This window comes from Myotis yumanensis, unplaced genomic scaffold, assembly GCF_028538775.1.
Source record: "Myotis yumanensis isolate MYYU_CA2020_CCGP unplaced genomic scaffold, mMyoYum1.0.hap1 SCAF_3, whole genome shotgun sequence".
In the NCBI taxonomy this organism is placed as follows: Eukaryota; Metazoa; Chordata; class Mammalia; order Chiroptera; family Vespertilionidae; genus Myotis; species Myotis yumanensis.
In genome coordinates, this window is record NW_027223754.1 from 130,376,618 (window position 1) to 130,400,306 (window position 23,689).

The 23,689-nt window shown below is 38.0% G+C and overlaps 1 protein-coding gene across 2 annotated transcripts in view; it reads right to left on the reverse strand.

Moving 5' to 3' along the window:
• Positions 1-533: 533 nt before the first annotated feature.
• Positions 534-23,689, reverse strand: part of KITLG (KIT ligand) — a 91,626-nt gene continuing 68,470 nt past the window's right edge. The window contains exons 6-10 of one of the 2 annotated variants that reach the window (XM_070409602.1): positions 23,302-23,385; positions 15,600-15,709; positions 14,831-14,898; positions 13,496-13,569; positions 534-5,049 (exon numbers count right to left, since the gene is read on the reverse strand). In XM_070409602.1, coding sequence (XP_070265703.1) covers positions 13,530-13,569; positions 14,831-14,898; positions 15,600-15,709; positions 23,302-23,385 — 302 coding nt within the window. In that variant the 3' untranslated portion in view covers positions 534-5,049; positions 13,496-13,529. The remainder of the gene's footprint in view (positions 5,050-13,495; positions 13,570-14,830; positions 14,899-15,599; positions 15,710-23,301; positions 23,386-23,689) is intronic. The other variant, XM_070409603.1, reaches the window with a different exon arrangement.

A 23,689-nucleotide genomic window follows, 5' to 3' on the forward strand; every position in this document is an offset into this window, starting at 1 on the left:
GGCTCAGGACACACTGGCTTGATTTCAGGAAATAAGCTGAGAAATTTTAGAAGTTCCTGCTCTCAAGAATACTGGACATAATTCTCCTTCTTTATGAAAATTTGTTTCATCCTTGTGTTAGCCTAGACATCAACTTCTCCATGATCTTCCCTCTTCTGTGTCCATATCTCTTTCCTGCATGCCCTAAGCACATTAATTGGACCTCATATTTACACTTAGGTAGTTACTTCAATGTGTCTTTATATCTACAGTGGTTTTCATATCGTCACTCCAACTAAGTTAGAAACTTCTTGAGATCAAACAGTGTGTTAATTCAATTTTATCTTCCCTGATTAACATATTTTAGGGACCAATAAATAATTATTGAATCAAAATGATTTCTTAATTTCTTCTGTCCATATTACACTAAAATCTAGATTACTGACAAAGTTTCCATAGAAAAATTTGATTTTAGCTTAAATATTGAACCATGCTGTGAATGCATGTGGTAACCTTAAAATAGCAAATGACAGGGCAAATTTATGAGAGTGCATAAAATTCTTTATTTAGAACAATAAAGTATATGTATATATAATGTAATTTCAAATTCAAACCTGTATAAAAAAGGTCAGGACATATACCTATTTTAAAAAGTACACATACAGTATATACACATACACATCACATTTTACAACCTTTTTTATTTAATTAAACTTCAGTCATAATAAAACTATTTAGAATAGTGTTGACATACATTTACATTACAATATGCAAACTCCAATCTGACTGAACTAGCAATATATCTGTGCATCCATCTAAATGTATGAATACTTTTCACGTCTACCGATTTAAAAAACTGTGGCAAGTGGGACACTATAATCACACGTTAACCCTTAGAACACAGGAGAATAAGATATTTTGATTGGAAAATGTTATTTAGTTAGTCTTACAGCTCAGAAATCAAGTATCTGAAAAATACTATGGTTTTTAGTTTAGACAGTTATCTTAATTTTATTTAAACAAAACCATAAGGATGTAGTTGGAGATGGCAGTTATCAGTTTACAATGCTTAGCAAACATTTTAGGATCATGAAAATCCATTTTAATATGGATTATTTCTAAGACAATAGCTTGTTAGGAAATGATAGTACTATTACTTTATCTTTACAAACAAGGCCATTTCCAGGTTTGTTCATGGAAAGCAGCAACACCATACAGTGTGTGAGCTGAAACTGTAAATGAACTAGTTAGAATTTCAATCTGAATGTTTATATTTTAATGCCAATCTAAAAATAATATTGTTTCAAAGACAAGCTAGCTTATTTTAAAATTCTTATCCCACTTTCCAATTTAAAATGAAATTTATGAATTTCCTCTTTCCAAATGGATTCTAAATTACCTGTTGGCATTCAAGAAACTTTATGAGCATCTTACATTTTCTGCTGTTAGCTTTTAAGAAAATGAGAAGATTTAAATGCCTAGTTTGGTACATTTCCAAATGTTACACACATCTTATAGTATCTCTTCCCGACTAAAATGCAGTAATGCTGTTCATTCTTCAGAAGTGATCCAAAAACATTCGTTTAAGCAAAGCAAATGCCATCTCTGTGTAAATGGTTATCCAATTCACTGTACATGAGACTGAATTTCACTTTTACTAATGGACCCTATTTACATTACAAACAAGAACAGCAATGACTTTTATGGTCAAATTGCTTATTCACGAAGATCAGAGTTGGATATTTTTCATGAGACAGTTTCAGCTCTATTCTCAGTCATATATCAATAGGCTTCCCATCTAATGTGAGCTCTCTGAGTTCATCATATAGATAATTACAAAACTGAGAACCAATGAGGGAGGTGATTGACCTGTTTCAGTAATTAGCAGAGGTTTCTTACAGTTTTTCCCAACATTTACCCCATTATGCGAAACTGCCTTTTGGAAAAATAATTTTTAGTTAAAGAAGCATAGATATGAAATGGCTAAAAGCCCTATATTGGAATTACATTTTGAAACCAAAACCTAGCTTCAGAAAAATATTAAGAAATATCCATGAATTCCGAATAATTTTTTTTGTTAATTTAACTTCAATTGAATTAAAGTTCCAAAATATGCCACAAAATTTCTCCAAAGTATTTTAATGCTCAATGAAAGGTGTTTGTTACTAAAACAAACACTTCATTATGGACACCTGCTTTTTCATTTTTCACATGCTTAATCCTTTCTAAAGAGGATAGGGTACTTATTCTATTATTGTATTTTAAAACAACCAATTTGTCTCTGACTCTTTAAAAAGTGGCAGTGTGGTGAGCACCTTAGATAATAATACAAAATTCAGGAACACTTTGATATCACTGGGCAGGAACAGTTTATCACAGAGCCAGTTTCTTTCTTTTTTTAAAAAATATATTTTTATTGATTTCAGAGAGGAAAGGAGAGGGAGAGAGAGATGGAAACATCAATGATGAGAGAGAATCATTGATTGGTTGCTTCCTGCACACCTCACACTGGGGATCGAGCCTGCAACCCAGGCATGTGCCCTGACCCAGAATAGAACCGTGACCTCCTGATTCATAGGTTGACACTCAACCACTGGGTCACGCCGGCCGGGCAAGCCAATTCTTTATGAACTTGGGTTCTTCCAAAATAGTGCAAAGCTTTAGGTATAATTTAGAATCAGTAGACTTCTGAGATCATTTTAAAAGGCAATTTCAAAACACTGATTTATAAAGAAGAATATTCAAACATATGCCAGATAAGACAAAGCAAAGATATAGATAATATATATTTTTTCCTATCTTAAAGCAGATATGACAGTTAATGCCCAAGCAGCTAGCATCTAAAATAATGTTCAGCATTTTTCTATTGTTCATGAATTTTATGAAACTTCAGTGTTTTAAAAATTGGTAATCCATCTACCTCTCAATGAACCAATACATTTAATTAGGCAGAATATAGCTCCTCTTGCCAACTATGCCAGATTTCATAAGTTGCTGAATTTGTTTCTTTAACTCCATTGATTAGGATCCTGTCCTTGAATGTTAAAATCCAGCTACTAGCTGAGAACAAAAGTACACTTATTGTACTCTCCAGCTCATTAAACAGCAGTGCCACATGCCTAAGAAAATTGAAACCATTGGTGAAACAAGTCGAACTATTACTTATCAGTTTTCTCAATCTACTTATGACCTACTCACGTAACTCGCATTCACCTATGTCTATTTTCCTCAAAACAATCCCTGTCACATGCCTGAGACAGGTCCTTTCAGCAATTAAACTGATCTCTGGTTCTATTACTAATTGATTATACCACGGGATATCTGAGGGCCTACATAAGGTAATGCAGCTTCCCAAAGCACTGGCTTATATTTTAGAAAAAATGACTAGTGTTTGAGGAACCACAGAACTTTAAAGAAGGAAGGGATCGTAGAAATCATTTGGGCTCTTTGGTACAAAAAGAGATCAAAGGCCACGTATTGAAGTTGTATTTGGATTAGCTTTGAACGTAGCTAAAATCCAACTACACTAGAAAGTCTTAGACTTTAGGAATCAAAGGAAAGTAGCAGTTTCGCATGCACTTTTGTATTACTACACTGAAGATGGTCATCTGAGGGTGGGAGTACATGGCAATAATGTTGTTCTAAGGAGTAAGTGATAATGGCAAGCTTTGGATTCCTTTATGTGCATGCTCATGATAGAATAAGAGAACCTTCTCCAAAGTAAGTCATCAGAAATCATTCTTTCACTGTAGTCAGATGTTTCTTTGACCATAAAAAAAAAAATTGGCAAGGGAAATTCACATGATGTCTCACAAGTTCTGGTTTAAAAGCGCAACGTCCATCTTGGGAATTCCTGCCAAATTCCCTCTTAATACGACAAACGCTGTCATACATTTTAAATAGCAAACTGACATGCATAACTACATAAAGCTCTCTTTTTATTTAATTCATAAACCTTAATGGATATAGAGTGCCTGATTTTAAATAAATGGATCCTTTAAAACAGATAATGGTGGTTATACTATAAATAAGTAGAGTTTCCTGATTCCTTGCATTCTTATAAAAGCCAAGTAACCTAGTTTCAACACCCATATCAGCATGTGGGTGTTGTGGTTTTCTAACCTTACATACTAAAGATCATAATTTATTTTTACTCTCTCCCATGACAGAAATCAAAAACAGGACCTTCATACATTCAGCAATTTCTCCTAAGTCCCTTTCCATAACTCTGTAATAGTTTTAGAATATAAACATTTTGTAATATATTTTGCAAGCATGATTTATACACCCGACAGCGGTCAAGGGAAAAGGCCGCCCGCACCAGGGGAGACGAATGTCCTCCTCGGAGACTGCCCTGCTGCTCAGTGTTCATAGCTTCTTCGTGCGATGACTCTTTGGGGGACTCTCCCCTCTGCAAAGGCATCACTGTTCCAATTCAGTACCAGCCAACCGTGCCCCTTTGTCTCGTGCGATGTGGGTGAGCGTGGTTCACATCAGGAAGACTCGAGATCAGACCCATATCATTAGCGGCTAAGAAGCTGACGTGATACCCACTCCAATCACTTTTTCCTCCACTGCTTTGAATATGTGCAGTGGCTGATGCTATCGAGTTTTTGTCTTTAAAATTCTTCTAGATCCCCTTGAGAAAAATTATTACCGCAACTATCCAGCTTGAACGCTACTTGAAGGGACCAAGATAACTACAAACTGCAGGTTGTAACTAAAAATAAAGCGATGTGGCTTTTCAGCAATTAGACATTTCTGGAGGCATGCAAAATGGGCGTGCAGTCTGGGACACGTGCTTTCTCTCCCAACATCAGTTGCAGGTTCTACATGACACCACAAGTCCCCCAGGTCCTTAAAGTAGAGTCCTGCTCCATGCAAGTTCTTCTTTATAGATGATTAATGCAGTGCCAGTTTCACAGTAAAACACTTTGTTCCAATTTCTGAATCATCCATATAGAGTCATGGGTAGCAAGAACAGGAAAAGATGCGGTCTGTCACTCCAGACAGAATATGAATTTGTTTAAAGCGGCTTCATTTATGAAGCAAACATGAACTGTTACCCACCTAGAGAGAAAAGACAAAGAGAGAGATTATGGTATATATCTGCTTTCTGCCTCCTTTTCATTCCCATTACATGAACTCATGTGACTAGAGAATTAGATTCAGATTACAATGTATGTTTCAATTACACAGCCTAAAATGACTTGACAAATGTTTTCCTAGATGCAGTGATCAGTCACTCTCTATGCCAGGGGTGGGCAAACTTTTTGACTCGAGGCCCACAATGGGTTCTTAAACTGGACCGGAGGGCCGGAACAAAAGCATGGATGGAGTGTTTGTGTGAACTAATATAAATTCAAAGTAAACATCATTACATAAAAGGGTACGGTCTTTTTTTTTTTTTAGTTTTATTCATTTCAAACGGGCCAGATCCGGCCCGTGGGCCATAGTTTGCCCACGGCTGCTCTATGCTCTCCCTGGTAACATTGAACATTATCTGAAATGATTTTATTGTTTATTACTTGTCTGCTCCTATTGAATATATGGAGCTTTTTCTATCTTTTTTACTTACTGCTGTATTTCAATACCTAGTACAGTGCCTGACATAAAATAATACTCAATAACTATTTCTTGCATGTAAGAAAGGATGAATGGATATCCTGTGGCTTTCATACCCAAAGCATCCCATAGATTATCTCTATTATTTGTGGTAAGAGGGTTCTTAACCTATGTAGCCTGGAATTTCTCAAACAAGGCTGTGGAAAGGTAGCAGACAGGTGGTGAGGGGAGAGGGCTTGAAGGACAAAGGCAGTGGTGTTTAGAGAGAGGTGAAGTGGACTGAGATGGAGTAGCATGAAAGAGATAGCTGGGACAGGTGGAGAAGCTGGTCAGAGGCCCAGCCAGTAACAGCTTCCTGGTCATTGCGCAGTGCTAGTATCTGGACTGCCCGCCAGGTTCTAGCAATGGCTTCTCCCAATGTAGGAAATAGCAGCAGCAAGATCTCACTCAATCCTGTCAAACAGACAACAGAAAGACAGAAATCCTGGCACCACATCCTGACAAAGCGTCTGGGAGGTTCATTTGCCTGGGCACCGCTTACTGTACTTGTCCAAGCATGAAAGCCAGGCTTTGTTTTAGTTCTTCTGCGCTGGTGTTAGACCACTGAGCTTTGGACTTAGCTTTCAGATTTTGCAACTTTTGAGTGAAATATTTGTACTTCCTTGTCTATTTATTTTTATTATAAACAGTATCTTCATCCTATCTTAAACCACCATCCTAAATAAATGTGCATTTTTGCATTTCTTTTCTTCCCTAATCACTACTTTTCCCCTTATCTCTGTTCTTATTTATCAATCCCAGAATCAGATCACTGGTTTTAAGCTATGTATGAAATTCAATGTACGAGTGATAAGAAGTGCAGTATTTTTCCCAGTCTTTCTAAATGCTATATTATAGGACATGTTATCATATAATAAAACCATATTATATGACAATTTATCAAACAGAAATTTAGGAACTAGAGAACCTGTGTTTAGGAATGCAGAATTAAATCCTGAAGGAAAATTAAGAGGCATTAAGAGAAAACTTCAGAAATCCAAAATACACAGAAGATTTTTTTTTTTAAAAAGTTTAGTTAGAAAAGCAAGAGGGAAGAGCAAAGATATCTATATTTATATCTATCTTTATCTGAATAGATATATGTAAAATCTATGAATAATTTAAAATTATAAATTTAAATATAGAAAAGCAAGATTACAAATCTATTTCTTATTTTGTCCCTGGATTATATAGCAACAAAAAGAAACTTGAAAGCTGGCAACTGTTTTCCCAGAGAATAAAACTACAATTTTTATAATAATACTCTGGCTTTTTACAATAATCTCATGAAATAAGCAGGATGAGTATTATTATCCCCTTGTTATATATGAAAAACTGGGGCTTAAAAGACAACTGACTCATTCAGTAACCTACAGCTAGTTAAATTTTCAGAGTCAAGGCTTGAACTCAAGTCTAATCCCTTCTAATCCTCGGCATTACAATGTGTCTATAGAAAGAGAGCTCCAAAACAAAAACTCCAAAGCTCCAGAAATTCTTAGGAAATACCTGGTGAAAAGTCCTATTCTTGCCACTTGGTAACCAATCATTCCCAGGAACTGTTCGCTCAATGACCCAGCTTGCTCAACCCATGCCCATCTGTACTCCAATTCTAGCATCTGTTATGTTCTGGCTTAGATCTATAGAAACTTCCAGATTGGGTTTCTTTTAGGAAATCTCTCTACCAGCCTCATTATAATAAGAACTATTTCCTACTCTTACTATGCTGGGGTAAGCCAATAAGCACTGCTAACCCAGTATCTACAAACTCGTGCTATTTACTGTCAACCACCCCGGGCCTTCTGGGTGACTGTAGTCCTTCTACCAAGGTCTCAATTAAAATTCCTTGTAGAAGACTCCCAAATGCAGCCCTGACTGTTCTCTGAATTCCAGGCTCTCGTATTTGGCCACAGGTCAATATTTACTAACAGCTCCTTCTATTTTCTTTTCACGGCACCACTATCTGGTTAGTCCCAAAGGCTCCATATCACCCTTATGACCTCCCTGGAATGTCGAGCCTCACATCCCATCAGTAACTAGGAATTGTTGATTGTTTTTGTTTTGTTTTGTTTTGTTCTTTACTGCAATGTCTCCAAAATGGCGCAGGCTTTCCTGTTTCCATGGCCCGACCCTAGTTCAGATCATCATTCTTGCACGTTTGTTTAGAAGATGGGCCTCCTAAGTGGACCCCCTGATTCTAGTTCACCACTCATGGTTATCTGGCCTCACTATATCTGATTACTTTCCTAAAACTCTGCTTTGATTGTATCACTCACATCTCTTCTGAGCCCTCCAATGGCTCCTTCTGTTACTCAGTAGAGTGTAAGGCCCATGCTTGGAATTTTTCAAACTGATCCCACACTTTCTTCTCAGCCCTTTAACGCTTTATGTGTGACCTCCACTGGAGTCTGCCTGGACAGACTGACTCTGGAACACAGTCTATACTTGGTCTCTCAGAATTAGTTTGTATCATTTGCAGCATCCAGATTACCCCTCACCTGTGCTAAGAAAAATTTACCAATCGTTTAACATCTACCTCAGTACCAATGCTACCTCCATTACCCGCACAATGAAGCCTTTCTCCGATTGCTAGTGATTTTTCTCTCCCTTCAAATAAAGCAACTGTCTATGGGTTTGCATGGTGCAATTCTAAGGGATTCCACCCAGACCAATAGAGTGATGATGCAGGCACAGCCTATACAACCATCTGCAATGGCCTTACCTCAGGTCTCTTATTGCATTTCCCTTGTAAGCTCCTTTAGTTACTTTTTAAACTTTTTCAAATAGGTTATTATGCATATGTCCTATTTCCTTTTGTAGGCTATAAGCAATTTGAGGATACAACTAGGTTATATTAAGCTTTGCATTGAATAATGCAAAGAATGAAGAACGAAGAGCAAAATCTTCCTATAATATATTCCATTTCTCTCAAACTGTGCTGTACATAACCCAATAAATGAAAAATTATAGAGGCATGTTACATATGGATACTTGGCACCAGCTAATTGACCAAATGGATTTTTAATTTTTCTTATAGACATTTTTCATGTCTGATGTTAAATAAACACAGTTTTAGTATATTTTCTCTTAGAGGCACTTTCTTTTGTTTCTAGTTCATTATTTCATATTCCTTCCTTTTCTTGTATTTAAAATCTCAAACTCTTGCCCTAGATGATTTGGCTCACTGGGTAGAGCACTGGCCCACAGACTGAAGGGGCCCAGGTTCGATTCCACTCAAGGGCATGTACCTCAGTTGCAGGCTCAATCCCAGTCCCTGTGTAGAAGGCAACCAATCGATGCGTCTCTCTCACATTGATGGATGTTTCTCTCTCTCTGTCTTTCCCTCTCCCTTCCATGCTCTCTCTCTGAGAAAAAAAAAAGCCAATGGAAAAATATCCTTGGGTGAAGATTAAAAAATAAAATAAAGAATATCAAATTCCCCTCTTCATTTCCAATTGTAGGTTATTTCCTTTGGAGAATTAACTATTCCACTGTTTCTGTTCTAGTGTTCCAATATTTGTCCTGATTTAAAATGTGAGTGAAACTTCCATTTCAGGGAGAAATCCTCACCATAAATCTGAATCATTCTCCCTGTATTTCCCCCTTTCTTGTTAACCAAGAAAATGAATATAATTCAAATTATGTCTAAATTTTAAAATATATAATTACAACTCCCCATTTCATTTCTATCTTTGTACTTTTTACTACTGTTATTCTTAGTTTTCAGCAGATTTCTTCTCCCATGTCATAGTCTGTTCTCCCAAACCTTTCCCTGCACCACATCCTTTTTCCCAAATTATACTCAAAGTTCCTTGGAAGTTTTAAACTTGTATTGGTATAGGGGCAAGCAAAAGGCTTTCCTCTATACAGTGGGTACTCAATAAATGATTACAAATGATATACATTTTGACTTTGGAGTATGCAGATTCATGATAATGAGCTGCCCCTTTTTTCTTCCTTTTTCCTATCTTCAGCATTTAACTTATTTACTTTGACATACAAATGTCTACTTTTGTTCCTATTTCCAGAAATTTTTCTGTGTGTTAATCCTTACCGAGGATATTTTTTCCATTTTTTTTTCTTTTTAGAGAGGGTGGAAGAGAGGAAAGGAGGGGTTGAGAAGAGAGGGATAGAGGGAGAGAGAGAGACATATGTGAGACAAATAGAGAGACACATCAATTGGTTGCCTCCCCTACCAGGGGCGGGGTTCAACCTGCAACCCAAGGCCCATGCCCTTGACTGGAAATTGAACCCACAACCCTTCAGTGCTTGGGCTGATACTCTAACCACTTAGCAACACTGTCTAGGGCTTATTCCATAAATTTTATTCTCACACTAGTAGCCTGGTGCATGAAATTCATGCACATTAAAAGGGAATTAATTGCCCTAACCAGTTTGGCTCAGTGGATAGAGCATCGGCCTGTGGGCTCAAGGGTCCCAGGTTCGATTCTGGTCAAGGGCATGTACCTTGATTGCGGGCATATCCCCAGTGGGGAGTGTGCAGGAGGCAGCTGATCGGTGTTTCTCTCTCATCGATATTTCTAACTATCCCTCTCCCTTCCTCTCTGTAAAAAATCAATAAAATATATTTTTTTTAAAAAGGGAATTAGCCGAGATATTTTAATATTGCTATTTGCCCTTTCTCTATAATAGAAGTGTGAGAGATGAAAGGAAATTAGTAAAATGCATATGAAAATAATATATAAATTTATTAATAAATAAACAGTAACAAAAGCATATAACAACAACAGAGGCATGATATAAAAATGACAAAAACATGATATGAAAACAACAAAAACATGATATAAAAACAACAGTGATGCAAACAATGACTGATAAAGTGATTAAACTTATTCTAATATCTCCCTGTACACCACATTAAGAGTAAAAACACTTTCAGAGTGCTTGACTAATTTCCCTTGTGATGAAGTATTTAGAACATTAACTGTAACGTCACATGCTCTTCAAACTTGAGAGAAAACAACATATAACCAACCATGTGCGAAAACGGGTTCAGGTAGGAATATGCCTACTCTGACTAGAGTTTGTCCTTGTGATTTATTAATAGTCATCACAAATGCTGGCATCACAGGAAACCATCATCGAATCAATTTAAATGGGAGGCCAGTGTCAGATGGGGACAAATTAATTCTTGGAATCAGAACAACCTCTCCTGCAGATCCTGTTAATACTTCAGCTTCGATAATGTTAGGTCGTAATCTTTTGATAATAAATCTGGTACCATTACAAAGACCCCATTAACTATTGAGATTTCTCAATAGCATGATGATTGCACCCACTTTCAATTTTAATTTATGACACGGCATTCCCGAAGAAGTAATACTATTAAGAAATTCGATGGGAAAATTTTCCTTTTCAGCATCATCTGTGGAATCAATGGAATCATCACTCAAATATGTGTGAAATCTCCATTGAGTATATCCAAAATCTCTTCATTTAATTTTTGAACATGCTCATTTTTTGGACAAAGAATTACACGTTTAGATATATTTTTAATATTATCTATAGATATAGTATTTCCAAAGGTAACTTCAACGATAGATCCATTACAAATCATTTCACAGGGGATTTCAATAATATCCATCCCAAAATGAAAACTGCTATCAAGTTTGCCATCTCCAAGTTTTACCAACCATCCACTATAAGCAGAATCCTCAGATCTCATATTTGTTGTAAGAGACAACTTTCTGAAACAATCCCCAAACACTGAAGTACTTTACACTCGTTTGTACTATGGCCAATCAACAATTAAAAATTTTTATCTTATTGAGGCAAGAACACCTAATGTGAGATCTCCCCTCAACACACTTTTATTTTATGTACCCACTGTAGCATCGTTAACTATAGACATAATGTTGTGCAGCAGATCTCACGATCTTCTCCCTACTTGGTAAACTTTCACTTGGGGTTTATTCATTCGTTCAGTTGTTCATTCAGCAAACACTTACTGAGAGTCTACGATGTACTGGAAACAAGTGAGGAGCTACAGCGAGAGCCGGGCAGGCTTGGTTCCTGTCCTTAATGCTCCCCCAGGCTAGTAAACTGATGCATGTTGCTTGACTACAATTGCATTAAAATGCCATGTTTTTGTCTCTTAAACAAGTACCCTGGGTTTTCCCATCACATAATCAACTCTCCAAATGTCACAGGACAAAGGCTACAATTAAAAACACACGATTAAAGACCCGTGTGCCAAAACAGGATCCCAGCAGTGCAATCCAAAACCGCACAACAGAGGACATTACTTGCACTTTAAGACTCAATTAACTATTTAATGTGTGATTTGGGATGTCTGGCTTAGGGGGCTGAAACGGCAGAAAGGGAAGATACAGTGAGGCTTGTGTTGGGGTTGGGGACAGAGAAATAGATTTCCAGGCAAAAACAATGACTTCATCTTGGGGAATGTGACTCCAGAAAATAAAAAGAGTTGCACTAGGGTTGTATTCATTTACATCAGTGGTTCCCAAACTCACTTGGCCTACCGCCCCCCTTCCAGAAAAAATATTACTCAGCCCCTGGAAATTAATTTTTTAAAAATTTTAATAGCAGTTACTCATCGCCCCCAAATGCACTGTGGCCATCACCGCCCACCCCCCCATCGCTGCAGCGCCCACCGGGGGGCGGTAGCGCCCACTTTGGGAATCACTGATTTACATCATATCACAGGAAAAATGAGCCTAGAAAGAAGTGAGGAGTCATGATTTGGACCCATTGATCAAGAGCATGTTTAAAGGCAAAGATGAAGTCTGTGCAGTAGAAGGTTAAAGTGTTAGAGAAATGTGGGGCATCGCTATTAGTGTATCATGTGATTTTGGATTGTTGAAAACGATGTTCTATCATCGATGTTCTATCAAACGATGTTCTATCCCTATAACAGTGAGCGCTCCGGGAGGAGGCAAAAGGCTCTGTGACACAGTTTTCCTGGTGAAGTTTCAATCTAGAGCTAAATGTCGGAATAGGGGACAGAAGTGAAAGCTGGAAGGACAGTGGCCTGTAAGGAAAGAGCCAGGATCACCAATGACTGCCTATACCACCCGGGAGAGTTAGTGGTCATGAGAGAGAGAGCCTGGGAAGAACTAAGGAGCATGAGAGAACGCTCAGACCCCGCTGTAATGAATGCGCTCAGGATTCCACGGGCCGGTTGGCAGAAGTGCAAGTGAGAAGAGCATGAATCCATCCACGCTGGACCAGGGTAGTGCCATTCCGGGTGCTCCCCCAACAGTGTCTGGAGTTTGAACACCAGTGCCTTCCAGACGTGTTTTCTCACTTCCCCATCCTCCCAGCCCTCTGCAGACCTACACAACCACAGCGGGTATTTGTCAGTGGTAAATATTCGGCGCGTCCTGGACTCTGTTCTGTGATGAGGCACAATGATTACCAGACATGTGGCAGGCGGCACTTCACCTTGACAATTCCCCTCTCCTGACTGTAAGATATTTTGACCTTTTCTCCTTTTCCTTAAGATGGCAAGGAAATTTTTTTAGTTTTTGCTCTTTTCAGCATCTAACAAATGAAATACTTTTTCTATCGTTACAGTAGTTACACCTAATTGAAATTGATTTTATTTATTCTCCCTCTATTAATAATATTTTATTTTAGTCCTAATTTACTCTATTCCCTTGTGTAATTTATTTTCTGGCCTCAAAAATAGTAAACACTTATCTGTTGATTTTTTACAATCTCCCATACCAGATGAATCCACGGGCCAGGACTAGCACGGCTTTGCCTTTCAAAGCTTCAGAATAACAATGGATTTGAAATGTACAGTTCAAATATGACAGAGCTTTTCAGTTCACATACTGATATCAGTTCAATAGGAGACAATACATTTTGTTTTGAAATTTTGGCTGTGTAATTTTTGTTAAATATTTCAGCTTGCATTCTAAAAACTTACCAATATACGAAAGTAACAGTGTGGATACAAGCAATTAGACTTCTTGAAACTCTCTCTCTTTTTCTTGCAACATACTGAAAAACAACAAGAAAAATGCTTATTTGCTTTTGGACAGAAATTCTGACATGATCTAAACATTTTAAAAGGCAGGTCTTTTTTTCTGTAAACACAGTAACAAAAGGTTGCAAAGTTGAGTAGGAAGCTTACCTTCATAAGTATAACTATAAGGATGAGGGAAGAATTTATCTGCCTCAATACAGTTTCCCAAGTAGATTTTAAAATTCTCTATGCATATACACATACTAAAAATGCTTATGTGTATTTAACATGTGAATCTGTATATACAGGCATGATTTGAGAGAAAGTAACATGACAAATGAAAATCAAACCTGAACATAAAATCAAAGTATCAGTATTGGGCAATATGGCATAAGATAAACAAATGATCAGGGTCAGCTACAGTAAATGGGAAGGTATCTTAAAATAATTTTTATATTTGGCTTTGGAGAAAATAACAGGTTGGGAAAAGTTAAGGGCTCTAAAAACTAGAATGATGGCAAACATATTAAGTATGCAAGAGAAAAGTAATAAAGTATCTTGACTTGGAAGTGATGTTATGAGCCAAAATTTAAGGAAGAATGAGACAAATGTAGAGTTTAGAGGGGCTAAGAAAAAGAAACATTCTGTGGCAGCAACTCAGGCAAAACATAATAAAGATTTGGATGAAGATAATCACTATGGCCAAAGAAAAAGCTAAGCTTGTGAGAGATTTGAGAGAGGAATCAGTATGTCTTGTAACAGTGTGGAAAAGAAGGATAAGCAAACATGCCTACCAAGCTCCATGACCAGGAGTCTGAGCAAGAAATAAAGTAGAGAGGACCAGTTCTGACACCCAAGGGTTGTGAAGGTGTTCTACAGCTAAATGGAGATGTAGGCTTGAAGAAGGAGTGAGGGGTTAGAAGCGTGGACAAAGTCTTGGAGGGCCCTGGCTGGGGGATGCTATTATAAGAGTGAACCACTTTAAAAAATATATATATTTTATTGATTTTTTTACAGAGAGGAAAGGAGAGGGATAGAGAGTTAGAAACATCGATGAAAGAGAAGCATTGATCAGCTGCCTCCTGCACACCCCCCACTGGCGTGCACCACCCCCACTGGGGATGTGCCCTTGACTGGAATCGAACCTGGGACCCTTCAGTCCCCAGGCCGACGCTCTCTCCAGAGAGCCAAACCGGCGAGGCTGAACCACTTCTTATAGGTATTATGAGCATGTGTATGGTACATGAAATGCCAATGCCAAGCTTACTGGTCCACACACTTAGTAAAACAAAATACCTTATCTCATTATCCTCTTCATTAATCTGTATATTTTCAACTGCCCTTGTAAGATTTGGTTGTTTCTTCTGGAAAAAGAACAGTGATACATATCATAAAAATATCAGTGCATAATATACTATTTCAAAGGTTAGTGGTCTCTACCTTTATCTTTTGTCAATAACTCCAGTAACAGTTGTCTTCAGCATGCAGCATGTAAAATATTTTTCCATTAAGAAATGATAAGAAATGCATGGTATTATTTACTCAACATTTTTAGAATATGGGAGGCAAACATGTAATAAAGAAACTGAAAGATTTAAACAGTAATCAAATTCAAAAGACATTTCAAAAAGCTGAGTCACAATGATTTAGCACATTTTTAACTTTTAGACAGGCTTCAATAAGAAGAGAACAAAGGAGTAGAAATCCAAATTAGCAGATAATACAAATGGCATTTGTTTGGCTTTATAAGATTTTCAGTGTATTCTCCTTCCATTTTATATTTAGTTAAAGCTATTAAAACCAGTTGCATTTCTTCAGTCTGCACCCTCAGCCAGAGGAGTGGTTTCCCAGGCATAAGAGGTAATGGGAAGAAACCTTTCTAAGATTTTAATTTTGTTGTAACTAAATTAAAATTGAACTTCACTTATTTTATCATTTTCTTGATGAGATCCTTTCTCAGAAAATGGCAGTTTGTTTGTTAATCATTTATGTAACTGTAGTAAGAAGTAGTGACTATATGAAGTTCAGAAAGTTTCTGATCAAGAAAAATAAAGACAACACTTACCTTCCAGTATAAGGCTCCAAAACCAAAGCCAACTAAAAGAGAGAAGAATGCTGGCAACGTCATGGCTGCCCATTGCAGCTTGGAGTCTCCAATGGAATTCAAGGCCTTCCCTGTAATTTAAATAGCACAGTGGTGAACACAGCATATCCATCTGGGGTTCTGCTCTATCGCTCTGGTAGTTCCCACCTGTTTCTGTAACACGCTCTTGATCTCTCTCTGTTTAAAATATTTAAACCACGATTTTTCTGCTGAGTATTGTTTGGGAATGGCAATATAAATCCATGCAGTTTCCAAAAGGTAAATACATTGAAAAAGAGAAAAACCCACAGACTAAAGGAAATTTGACTTGGTTGATGTAGATGCATAGGGGATGCAGACGGGATGTGTTCCTGGGTTTGGGGGTGGGAGGGTGATTTGTACTACCAAGCAAATCCATCTTCTGTGGCTTTATCTTCTAATATCTTTCACTTTCTCATTCTTGATATCTACCCAAGCAATTTTGTAAGGATGACATTTTGTCATCCAGACCAAGGTCTGCAAGCACCGTCATTCTGCAGGCATTGTGGTTAGATTACTTTTCGGTACCTCATGCTGAGAATCATGCTGTCTCTCATTGCATCTTCAGCACAGTTACTGGATGCCAGGCAGTAACTGACACTGTGCTATGGGCTAACGCAGGGATGGGGAACCTTTTTTCTGCCAAGGGCCATTTAGATATTTATAACATCATTTGCGGGCCATATAGATTTATTAACTAAAACTAGCCTGCTGTATTTGGTCAAACATTTAATTAACTCACCCCTAGTGCCTTGGCAGGGCCAGACCAAATGATTTTGCTCCAAAAAACACCCTTGGGCCGGATGTTCCCCACCTGTCAGTGTTTCCAAACAACAAAGCTGTTCCCTGTCAGTTCCCACGAATTTTGGACAGTGGAAAGTTTTGGTAATACTGAGATACAGTTGCCGAACCGGTTTGGCTCAGTGGATAGAGCGTCGGCCTGCGGACTCAAGGGTCCCGGGTTCGATTCCGATCAAGGGCATGTACCTGGGTTGCAGGCACATCCCCAGTAGGAGATGTGCAGGAGGCAGCTGGTCGATGTTTCTCTCTCATCGATGTTTCTAACTCTCTATCTCTCTCCCTTCCTCTCTGTAAAAAAATCAATAAAATATATTTTAAAAAAAATACTGAGATACAGTTAATATGTTAACAACCCAGGAATTTGGGATCACTCAAATCCTATCCATACGGTGTCTTTGAGCAACCTTTACTTAAAAGCAAAGCTTTGTTACTGGCTTGGGCTTTGGCCCCAAGCACCCTTACATAGGCCTTGAGGAGCCTGATTCAAATCTTACTGATCCTTGGAAAGCAGCAGGAGCAAGTGTCGGGAGTCAGGCCCTAGAAGTGCAAGCAAGCCTTTTCTGATAACATTTTTTCTCTCCCTGCAAGAGATGTGGCAGTATCACTAGAGAGAACCAAAGGCTTGGATATTAAGCTACTTGAATTAACAGAAGCAATAGGTGAGTGTAGGGGCTGACAGTGTAGGGGCTAAGGCGTGATTTCTCAGAATTCTTATTTTGAAAAGCCCAAGACTATTGAACATGAACAAACGGCTGAAAGCACCAGTGTCTTCCATTGCTTACCCTAAATAATAACTTAGTGAGAGAGAAGACATATGTTAGCATGGAACACCTTCCTTGTTCCTGCTTTGCTCTTCCAATAGAAGCTGGATGACTCATAACTTCAACAAAACACTTCCCCCACAAGGGTCTCTACCTCCCAGCACAAAGCTTAACATTTTGACAGGGTTTTCTCTGTTTCTTGACAGGGAACAGCTTTGTTGTTTGGAAACACTGACATGTGCCATTTTGGAAGTTAAAAATCTCAGTTTTCTTTTAAAGATGCAATAAGTTTGGAAATTATACAGTTTCAATGATTGATCAAAATGTAAACTAATCCAAGATAAAGCAACTGCTTTGGGCTATGATATTTTCCCATGTTATCTGAGTTACTGTCAGCCCCTACACTCACCTATTTAACATATAAGGTACCTAAATATAGAACATAATACAAAAGAGCTGAATCACTGTAGATTTAGCAATATTTAGGAAAAAATAAACCATTAAATTTAACCTGAGAGGCAAGAAACAAATCTTATCTACTCTAGTCAGAACAGGAATTGCCTATTTTCCCATCATTTATAAAGTGAAAGTAGAAAATTTGCCAAATTTATGCTTCCTGTTTCCAAAGAGGCTCTGGTAATAGGATATGTGCGCGCGCGCGCGTGCATGTTGGGGGGCAGTGAGTGGTGGTGGGAATGTAGTGTAAGGGACAGTGGGACTGGGTAGGGAAGTGGGGTCTTCCATTCACATAACAATGAATCTCTTCCTTAAGACTTGATTAGCAGTTTTTCTGGTCCAGCCCACATCCTACAATCCCCATGGGAAATACAGTTTAAGCATCTTAAATTGGAGCTCAACATGAATTCTCTCACCAAAATAAGTCTGAGGTACAAAATGGGATTTGGTATAACTGAAGTGTTACTATTATTACAATAATAGTTACTTTAAGGATTATGTGTACTAATTTGGGATTTAACCACCATTTATAAAAGTGTTTCCTAAAAGAAAATGGGTTCAGAATTTTACATGCAATTCCTACCATTTTAGGAATTTTATTTTACTGTCTATAAATGATTAAACTGTGTGTGTGTGCTCCAGTAACATGTTTGAATTTTCCTTACTAGTCAACCTGCTGTGACCCACACTCGATACTGGGGTGTAATTTTGATAAATTTGACCAGGTCACCTCCTTGAGGAGCCCTGACCAATGTCTAAAGTGAGAACAAAGGAAGCTGTTGACTTTTGCCCCCCAGGTCCCAAGGAAAACCAATGAGCTAGGATGGTGCTATGTAGAACGCCATGAGCTACATTTGGGCAGCCACATGCCCTGGCATCAAGGCAGCCAAATGCCCTGTTTGCCCTGTTTTATCCAAAGGCCAAATCTTGAACTGCACCATTCAGACCAGAGCAGAGACCACACCCACTAGCAAAAAAGCATAAGGAACTTACTAGAGAGTGAGGTCTTCTGGGATTCCCCACTTAAAATCTTTCTCAGGTGGAAGGACAAGCTCCTAAGGCAGGTGTTCCAAACAAAGCCCTAACAAGGAAATTTTACTTCTCTCTCTGAGTACTGTGGCCTTTTAGCCACTTGGAAAGTCCCACCCCGGGACTCTGGCCCTCAGCAAAGCCCTGAAAACTGCCTATCCCTCCAGCAGCAGCCTGGTGAAGACTGGGAGGCAATGGGACCACGAGAACTGGGCTTCACCTCCCATAGAGGTCTAGAGGTCAAGGTTTCCTCAATTTTGTTATTGCTTCTGTTAATTCAAGTAGCTTAATATCCAAGCCTTTGGTTCTCTCTAGTGATACTGCCACATCTCTTGCAGGGAGAGAAAAAATGTTATCAGAAAAGGCTTGCTTGCACTTCTAGGGCCTGACTCCCGACACTTGCTCCTGCTGCTTTCCAAGGATCAGTAAGATTTGAATCAGGCTCCTCAAGGCCTATGTAAGGGTGCTTGGGGCCAAAGCCCAAGCCAGTAACAAAGCTTTGCTTTTAAGTAAAGGTTGCTCAAAGACACCGTATGGAGTAAGGGAGCTCATCTGGATAGGATTTGAGTAATCTCAAATTCCTGGGTTGTTAACATACTAACTGTATCTCAGTATTACCAAAACTTTCCACTGTCCAAAATTCCTGGGAACTGACTTGTTTGGTTTGACTAATAATACCCAATATCTGTACAAATACACAACACAAAAAGTATGCTTCGAATTTGTGGCGCGCCTTTTTAGAGTGAGTCTGTAAGTACTACGCCTGTGAACAGGGATCTCTTGGTGCTTAGCAAACATGCTACATGGTGCTGCTCCTGGGTTCAGACCCAAAGCTCACAGGCTTTCCAATCACTGACCCACAGCCTCAATGCATCCAGGTGTTCTAATAATTAATTATGAACACATACTACACGTCAGACATGGCTCCAAGTATATGTGTGCTGACATTTGAAATTCACAGAAACCCTATGAAGGATGCATTATGCTCCATTTAACTGGGGAGTCCAGAGGGATTAAGTACCTGGCCAAGGTCACACAGCCAGGCAGGGGCTGGGATATAACCAACCCCAAGGCAGTCTGACTTGAGACTGTAGTTCTTGAAGAAGATGTGTACAGTAATGTCAAAGCAAGGATATCTTTCTACATCACTTAAATACTGTCTGCAAGGATCTCAAACATTTTTAGATATCCTCTTAGCCTGGTACAAAGATGTTACTATGACTTTGAAAATACAACTCCTTTGGATAACCTGGATCGCCTTTACAAGCTACAGAGAGGACACGCACATCTCTGGACTACTCCTTCATATGGCCCAGTCCTCTGCTTAGCACGGTCACATTTTGGTTGTTATCTCTGAAAACTAGCATGCTTTCTCCATATTTCCTTGACCTTATTTCCAAAACAGTCTTTCCTCCTTTATGCTATGACTAAAACAGTTACATATGTCTATTATTATATCTATTATAATATAAAGTTGGCCCTTGAATGCAGGAGTTAGGGGAACCAACCCCTCAGGCAGTCGAAAATCCCAGTATAGCTTTTGACTCCCCCAAAACTTAAGTCTCCTTGGTATCCAAGGGGGATTGGTCAACGGGGAGGGGTTCTAGGACTCCCTGTGGATACACAATCTGGGGATGCGCAAGTCCCCTATGTAAAATGGCATAGATCCGTTCATACAGTTTACCTTCCCATCCATGACCTCCCAACTGCAGATCAAAAACAGTACAAGTATTTATTGAAAAAAAATCCATGTATACTGTATGTGGATCTGCACCCTTCAAATCTGTGTTGTTCATGGGTCAACTGTATATTTGATATGTATGACAAAATTCTAAGTATTTCATTTATGTCTGTTTTTCTTATGAGAATGCAAGCTCCCTAAGAGCTGGTCTTGTGCATGGGTACCTAAGTGTCCCATTTGTGAGTGACATCACCCGGCCAAAAGTGGCTTATTATGTAAGACCCATACTTTTTATAAAAAGGAAGAAAAAAGAAAGCAAAATAAACAAACAAAAGGACTGGCCATTCATTTTGCAATTTAAAAAGCACATTCATACTCAGAAGCATACGACTGAATGGGTGTTCTGCATTCAGTTTGTCATTTAAAGTAAGTAGAAAAGACTTTTGCTTCCAACCATGATGGTAGCAGATTAGCCTTCCCAAGCTAAAGAATTACTACACTAGACAAATTATCTCAGGCAACTGTTTCAGACATTAGCCAACAGGCCGCACAAGAAAGAGCAAAAACACACACGGTGAAACCCAAACGGTCCTGATTTTCTGGCTGGGAGGCACCAAGGCATGGAAGACAGCACCCAAGTGGGACTCAGAATTTTCACTGAGACAGGGATTCAGACTGAAGTTCAGGTTTGCTGATCTGGCTGGAGTTTGCGGAGCAGGGTGAGTTGCAGGTAAGGAGCTGAGCAGAGGAGTGCCAGAAATCTCCAGGAGATTCTGCTTAAGCCATCAGTCAAATAATAGGCTGCACATGCACAGGGAGAGACTTCACAGAGCCTGCTGATACACTGAATGATGCCTGGGAAGCTATGACTTTATCAGAGACACGAACAGTTCTGATGAGCAAGAATGGAGAGATTTTCTGGCTACTGACTTAAAAAGCAGGTAGTATATATAGAATAGACACAGGATGTCTCAGTGGGATGGAGAAGGACAGTGGGAAATTTTATAGTGCTACTCAGAACAGATTAATTAAAATACAATGAATACACACACACACACACACACTTTAACCTAAAAGAGAGCTGGAAAGGAAGGACAGAGGATCAATAAACAGGGCAAACAGGAAACATAACAAGAACGGTAAACCCATACCCAACCATACCAATAGTTGTATCAAATATAAATAAATGAATGAAAAAACTTTAAATGTCAGAAAAACTAGATGAAATAGCAAGGCCCAACTATATCCTGTCTACCAGAGATATGCTTTAAAAAAAGAAAATGCCAAATCTACAATGAAAGATTTTTTTAATTCCCCTCTCTCAGTAAATGACAAAAGTTAGACAAATAATGATATAAAAAATCTGAATAACACTATCAACCACTCTGATTAAATTTGAGAATGCTACACATCATATCTGAATAATAGACATAGTCAAATTTCAAAATATTACAATGCATGTTCTCCAACAATAGAATTAATTTAGAAACAAGTACCAATAAGACATCTAGAGAAAATCCATTTTTAGACTTCAAACAACACGTGAATCAAAGAGGAAATCACAAGGAGAATTTAAAATATTGTTAAAGAAATGACAGTGGAAACAGAGCATATCAAAATGTGTGGGGTGCATCTAAAGCTGCTTACAAAGACATATCTTTAAGGTGCTTCTATTAGAAAAGAAGAATGATTTTAAAGTCAGCAATCTAATTTTTCCACCTTGAGACATTAAGAAGCTAGAACAAGTGAAGCAAATTAAACCCATAGCAGAATGAAGGAAATAATAAGGATTAGAAATCAATGAAACACACATAAATATAATTTAAGATGCCAAAAATTGCTTCTTTGAAAAGATTAATAAAATCAATAATTAGTAGGAAAGACCTTAATTGACTAACACACATACAATCCCTTTACAAAACTTTCCAGATCTGAAGTATCCTGTAATTCAGAATTTAGGTTTTAGATTCTGCCCTGCATATACTGTGTATTATATTATTTCCTCAGAGAGGTCTGGGTAGCAACCTGCAATCAAACACATTAATATTTCTACAGTGAAATGCATAAATAGTCACTTTAAGAAGAATAAAGACTATCAATAGCCTCATCTCAACTTGGTGGCAAAAATTCCAAAACAAATTGGATATTAGAGGGTCTTTTAAAAAATTTATGAAATATAGAATTGCTATTGTGGATTTGTAATTAATGGATTACTTCTTTTTATAGATAGGTCTTCTATGTCCCTCCACAAATGACAGTGCCCTATTAATAAATCTTAAGGGATGACTTTCTTAGCTAAGATCACAGGATGATTTTTTCCTCTTACATGAGACTTGAGGGTCAAAATATTTAGTAAATCTAATGATCTTTGCCTAGACTTAAAAAGAGGATATTAGACTTCCAGGAAACTAAGCTCTTGGTCAAAGAAGACAGGAATTGCAGGGGAAAAAGCATATTCTCTTCTAACATATAATTTTATAGTGAAATAACAAAATCATCAAATTTCCACACACATAATAGTAAATAGTGATATATACAAAACTGAAAATATCCTTGGAATTCCACACAACTAGCATTTGTACTTTCTGTTGTAAAACTCAGGCAAATTCTACACGGAATAAATTTTAAGTCAACAATGAAAAAAGCTTAAATCAAATTTATAAAAGTAATTTCATGCCTTATTTAAAATAATCTTAGCAAAAAATTATTCGCCCAATTCTCTCATTGTCATCTCCAACTGTACGGAAACCCAATTCTACAAGTCTAGTCCTTAACTCTCAGGAAGACCATAATAGGAAGAACAGTAATGGAACAGTATTCACAGCAATAATTGCAGAATTTCCTTTAAAGCCCATGCAATACTCCCAGAGGTGCTAATTGGAGCCATGCATGCATTAAATCAGATACATGTACTTACTATTACTGCTACTGCTGTCATTCCTAAGGGAGTTGGCTGCAACAGGGGGTAACATAAATGGTTTTGTGACACTGACTCTGGAATCTAAATAGAAAGCAATAATGTGTCAGTGTTGCACGGTGATTTACATAAATTACAGAGTCCCCAAAAGGCCGAGTGCAATACCAGAGTATTTTTCAGGTCTACTTCCCAAATCTCAATGATTCATATCCTATTTATTTCATCCTGGGTCTTGCTGTTCTATTTTTATTAAGAAGTTCACCAGTCACCTTATAGAACAAAGATTCATTGTCTATACAGGCCGATAAATGTAAAATTACAAATTGTTCATAATTGGCCATTTAAAAGAAAAGCACTGTAATTAAGATTTTGTATTATAGGAACCCTG